This window comes from Centroberyx affinis, unplaced genomic scaffold (assembly GCF_046629955.1).
Source record: "Centroberyx affinis isolate AG114_WGS23_722 - 3 ecotype Tasmania unplaced genomic scaffold, CSIRO-AGI_Caff_v1 ptg000096l_1, whole genome shotgun sequence".
Lineage (NCBI taxonomy): Eukaryota > Metazoa > Chordata > Actinopteri > Beryciformes > Berycidae > Centroberyx > Centroberyx affinis.
This window is the reverse complement of record NW_027278799.1, coordinates 5,318-10,981: the sequence shown is the minus strand read 5'-3', so window position 1 is coordinate 10,981 and position 5,664 is coordinate 5,318. Positions and strand designations below refer to the sequence as shown.

The following is a 5,664-nucleotide window of genomic DNA, read 5'->3' as shown; positions in this document are numbered from 1 at the left end:
CCCATGCCAAGTCCAGCAGATGTTCTTGAAGCGCAGGCATCTTGTAAACACCATGAGATGTATTAGAGGCTAATGTATTGGTTGCTGACAGAGGTCTTCAACAGATGATGTGATTTTAGCACCTGCTCCACGCACACACACGCACACACACAGAGGCACTGAGATCCCTCACAGCCTGTTGGGGTCTGCATGTCACAGCTCCCAACCTTATGGAGATTCATTCTTAATATAGCCCAACATGCAGAGAAGACGGTGTAGTGCAGAAATGGTAATAGCCTATAAAAATGAAATTGCACATGGATTTGTTTATGTTCCCTAACGAAAAATAACAATTGAAATCCTATAATAAAATGTAGGACAGTACACATAGGGCCTCATCACTGCAAAACTATAACTCCCTACAGAATATTATACGAATTTTATAGTCATGAGACAAAAAAAGCCATCAAGTAGGCTACCATATGGTCATATAATCTGATGAGTTATTGCAATAGTAATTGTCGTAGAGGGTTATGGAGCATGTCAGTCCACGGCGGGGATGTAGCCTAGTGGGAGGTAAACATAACTCAGTTTGCCCACCTTTGCATTTGTGGAATAGAGTTTACCTCCGTTTTTAGGTTGATACAAGTATGTATGACATAAATTATTGTGTACTGCAGTAAGTATTATCAAAATGACATACGTTGTATTAAGACAGAGTCTGTTAAGAAGGAAAGCATATACCTAGCTTTTCTGAAAATATAATTGATTTTTGTTTATATTGCTCTTATGATGATCACCATTTAATTCAGCACGACATCACTGGTCGGCAGTCTATAGAGGGAGCCACTCTCCAGTAGCCCGCTGATCACTTTACTGCACCGTATCCGCACAACCCGGTGAGAGAAACCCTGTGCTCAACCTGCCCGGTACACCGCCCCCAGCATTTCATACAGTACGAACCGCATGTTCCACAGAAGCGCTGGTTGCACACCGACCACTATCTACCATTCACTACACCATTTGCAGGGTAAAGGCCGACCTGGGCTGCGCGCACTCGCGGATCTGCAGCAGAATATAAACCGGGGACGTTTTCTACAACGCCAGGAGCATTACGGCAGGTAACTCCAGGTACGTCGCCAAGGCTACCCAGGATGACAAACCTAACGCATATGTAGTGCCTTGCACACAGGACAACCATGGGGACTCCACTGCAAAATAATATTCATCTTAACAAGTCATGTTGTCTGATGTTCAATCTTAAAATCGTATCTGTCATACATGGAAAATTTTGCCAGTGGGGTTGAGATACTTTTTGTTTCTGATGTAGTTTCACTTGTTTCAAGGAATTTTCCAAGAACAAGTGTCAGTATCTTGGAAAAAAGGCTGAATAAGGCAGCTCACTCCACTCAGAAAAAAAAAATACTAGATCAAATGGCTTGGTAAAGTGGATATTTTTGCAGTGTAAGTGTAAATTTTTAATCAACTTGTAGGCTAATATGGGTAAGTCAGCTTTGCATGGCTAATTAACTCGTTCATTTCCCTGACACTGGCTGACACAACAGGACATGTTTACGCACGATCTTTACGCGTATTACGCACTAATCCTTTTGGAGAAAAACAGCAGAAAAACACTTCACTCACTTGAAGTCGCAGATTTAGCTGGAGCGATGCCAACATAAACATCACGCCAGCAGCGGGAGATGTTGGGACTCGTTTAGCAATGCCATCAGTGATGTAATAACTGGTATTAAAACGTGTAGGCTTGTCAAGGAAAAATGATCGTGCATGCTCAATCCATTTGGTTTCCCCGTCTCTGCATCACATCTCCCTGCAGTTCAGCTCCGACGTTTCGCCGAAATGCTGGGGATTTGCGTGTGTCTCTGTGCGGTTTTTACACATGTCCTCTCCCAGGACGCCGAGGAACCGATATCTTATACGGTAAGATAACATTTTTTGTTTTTTATTTTTTTTATTTTTTACAAGTTATAATGTTTTGTAAGTACAGGTTTTACAGGGAAAAAAACGGCATATTTGAGATACAGAGGTGTTACCTTGGTTTGTCTGGAGAACTCAGGATTTATGTTTTTCATGAAAGGATACTAAATATGTAACACATGTCATCTTTGTCATCCACTTGACAATTTTCTGTTCTTTGCAGTGTACAGACGGGTATGAGTATGACCCTGTCAGGCAGCAGTGCAGAGGTGAGAAATGACAGATTATGCATCTGTCATTACACACTCCGGCATCTTTTTGTGCTGAATGAGTTTGATATTGTCCTATTTGTTTTTCATCTGTTTTCATCTAAGCTTAAGTTATGGGTAAATGGTTTAACAAACTCATCACCTAAGAAAATGGCATATCTAAGGTCTCTTTCTTTCCTTCTTTCTTTCTTTCTTTCTTTCTTTCTTTCTTTCTTTCTTTCTTTCTTTCTCTCTCTCTCTCTCTCTGCTCTGCCCCGTGTCAGATATCGATGAGTGTACCTTGGTAGATGATGCCTGTAAAGGAGGGATGAAGTGCATCAACCACTTTGGCGGGTACCTCTGCCTCCCCCAGAACGCCCAGATCTTTGTCAGTAATGGAGAGGAGCAGGCACCGCAGCCGGACCCCGTTCCCCCAGTCCCTCCTGTCCCGCCAAGCCGGACTCAGACCCCGCGGGTCCAACCAGGCACCCGCAGGCAGACCGTCCGCTGCACCCCTGGATTCACCGCAGATGAGCATAACTTCTGCAGAGGTAAGACCACTTGCTTTGGCCGGACTCGAGTTTGTTAAGAGATAGACTGGCACCCTGGCCCCACCCTTTTAGTTATAAGATGCTACAAAATTGAGTTATTTATTAGAACAGACTTTAATTTGCTACAGTACACCAACACATCACTGTATCTCGAAAATGTCAACTTTTCAGAAACTAAGAACGTCAGCCTTGTTTTTAGCTTGACAACCACACGTTTGAGTTTATCCAATGGGTTTTGAAAAGGTTTCACAAACCCAAAGGTTGTGGAATTTTCTCATAGAGGAGCATGTAGTCCTTCAATTTATGTATAAACATGAAAATCACCAAGGCTGCAGTTACATTGTTTTCACCTGACAACAATGACACGCAGTCTATTCCTCTCATCTGTGTAAATGGTGATGACAGCCTCCTCAGGAGAGAAATCAAGCTCCATCAACAGGAACAGAGGTGCAACCACAAAAATAGTCTACAAGTACAAATTGGATGGCCGCCACACTCGCTCCATTAAAAGTAACTATTTATCTAGAGAATATTAAAAACGTTTGGCCAAGCAGGCCTTCATGAGACTTCAGATTACAGCCCTCTTAAAATAATGCAAAGTGTTTGCAGGTGCTGGAATCCCGGTTGGTCCGCTGACTGCTGTGTACTATGTTACATTGACAGTTAAATATCGATATTGATAGATGTTTGGCCTTTGAGGCTTTTCCCTCCTGAATGTCAGCAGCATGCCTACATTACATTTGACTTATCTGTAAACACACAACGCTTGGCCACAATGCTGCAGCCTGGGAGAATGTGTCCGGTGAGCAGGACTAGGTATTTAATAATTACTTGCTAATGACTTTAGAGCCTCAATAAGCAGAGCTCCGAAGGTGAACCGTTCATCCATCTGTTTGACAGTCATCATCAGCTAAACCGTGCATAGCTGCCAGATGTGTTGAACGCCTCTCAGTTTTCCTTGCTGTGATGTCATGTTTTCTAAACTCTCTGGTTGCTCACAGCATGATGTTTTTGGCCTGCGTTCAGCTTCTTCTTAAAACAAGAAAATTGTTCTTGTTTTGGGTGTTGAGGACTTCTGCTTTGGGGGCAAACCAAAGTGCTTTTGTAATACTGGGGCAAGCTGTGTGCTAAGATATAGCCATTACACCTAGATATTCTCCGGGCCTTGACTATCTCGTGTTTGTGGTAGCTGTGCAAGGCTGTGTGTGGGTGTGTTCCCATGTTTCAGAGAGGCTCTTTGATCTTCTCAAATGGGGAGTGGTTCAAAGATTCTCTCTCTCTTTCTGTCACACACACACACACACACACACACACACACACACACACACACGCAGACACACACACACAACTGGCACAATTCTTTGTTGCTTTCTCCCAGATGTTCGTAGCTGAACTTTGAGAGAATCTCTCTGCTTTTTCTGTCCTAGTCTCTTGCAGACTTTAGTTGGGCATCTGTGTTGGTTTACATGAGAGAGAGAGAGAGAGAGAGAGGGAGGGAGGGAGGGGGGGTGAGTAAGAGAGAGAAAGGGGTGGGGGTGGGGATGTTTGAAATTGAATAAAGGGATATTTACAGAGTTAGCCCAATAAATGTAATGTAAGACATAATTATGTGCTCAGTGGTTAAGAGCTCCTCTTGCCAATTAGCAGGGAGCATGAGTGGCTGTGCGGTGAGATTTGTGGCCACAAGGCTGCAGTGAAAGTAACAAATTTGATTGTACACCTGGGGCAAAGATATGTGTGAGGTGCTTTATGTGTTTCTCTGAATTGAAACCCATGGCGGTACTCCTTCCTCCAATTAGGTTTTATTAGGGTGTAAAACATGGCAGCATATCAGCTAGAGTAACCACATGAGCTAGCTGGCATGGGCATAATACTTATTCATTCACTGGCATGCCGTTTCGGTGCATGGGCTAAACAAAGATAGTCTGTTGTTGTCAGTCTTCTCGCTTTGAAATGACTGTTGTTTTAACTGGTGCGCGTCTCGTGCTGTTATGTGGGTGTATATTTCTGCTGGTAGAGTGATATAATCTTTGTTTACATCAGTCTCTGGTTTCTCCGTCGTTACCCTTAACTCGCTACTATGAGCCAATTATTCTTGGAAACAGAGTGGTCGTTTTTTTCCACAGTGGCTGTTTTGCACCGCTATTTTGCTTACTAAGGGATCTCCCATCCACTTTCAATGGGGGAAACCTCAGTGTATCAAATAGCGCGTGCATCAGGCTCCCTCCCTGCTAACTCACCACTCTGTAGAGGAAGCTCGGAGTGCAGAGTCAGGTAGGGCAAAGGCGAAGATGAAAGGCTGACACTGGCGAAATAACCACAGAACTACCAGAGTACGTCATGGCTTTAACTGCTGCTGAGCTGTTTTGTTGACTTGCTGTAGTGTGTGGTGAATAGACAAGAAATCAGCTAAATACAATGCAGGCGTACAAAAGTTTGCCAAATTTCCAATGCACAAATTCATTTGTTAAAGAAATACTTAAAGATACAGTTAGATACTCTGAAGTGCACTATTCCTTGCATTGATTAAAAGGCAAACGAAAGCTATTTTTCTTCTTAAACTTCACTTTAAGATGTGTTCCCACGTTTGATAACCATTTGCAAATGGGCAATAAACCCCTTTGGCCCTAAACTTGAACTCAAGCCTAAGCCTGTGTTGTTCTAGTGACACATAGGGGAAATTGTCGCCCTATTCCAGAGTGGCCACAGAGAGAGACTATGAACCTTTACTGTATGTGTGACAGCTTAATGATGCCTTGCCTTTCCATGACCTCCCCCACCCTCAAAAAAACACACACACACACACACACACACACACACACACGCACACACATTCACATACTCTGTTGACCACCAGAGATGCCTACAAGTGGCTTGTTGTAGGCTTGTGTATGCATATTAACTCTTTTTCAGCAGGAGTGAGGTCATTTTCTCCCAGAAATGAAGGT

General features: G+C 43.3%; 1 protein-coding gene across 2 annotated transcripts; it reads left to right on the top strand.

Moving 5' to 3' along the window:
* The first annotated feature begins 973 nt into the window (after positions 1-973).
* On the top strand, positions 974-2,834 carry LOC139646631 (EGF-containing fibulin-like extracellular matrix protein 1). 2 transcript variants are annotated; one of them, XM_071522493.1, is made up of 4 exons: positions 974-1,110; positions 1,817-1,920; positions 2,141-2,186; positions 2,450-2,834. In XM_071522493.1, exons 2-4 carry the CDS (start codon positions 1,840-1,842, stop codon positions 2,752-2,754), a joined length of 432 nt encoding a protein of 143 aa, XP_071378594.1. In that variant the 5' UTR covers positions 974-1,110; positions 1,817-1,839; the 3' UTR covers positions 2,755-2,834. The 2 variants fall into 2 exon arrangements, with proteins under 2 accessions (XP_071378594.1, XP_071378595.1); XM_071522494.1 differs by having other exon boundaries at positions 1,009-1,100.
* The last annotated feature ends 2,830 nt before the right edge of the window (positions 2,835-5,664 follow it).

Bases quoted from the DNA above. Each gene is read 5' to 3' on its own strand.
- LOC139646631 (XM_071522493.1), top strand. From the start codon at position 1,840: ATGCTGGGGATTTGCGTGTGTCTCTGTGCGGTTTTTACACATGTCCTC. The intron at 1,921-2,140 runs GTAAGATAACAT...TGTTCTTTGCAG, and splicing joins AGGAACCGATATCTTATACG to TGTACAGACGGGTATGAGTA. The intron at 2,187-2,449 runs GTGAGAAATGAC...GCCCCGTGTCAG, and splicing joins TGTCAGGCAGCAGTGCAGAG to ATATCGATGAGTGTACCTTG.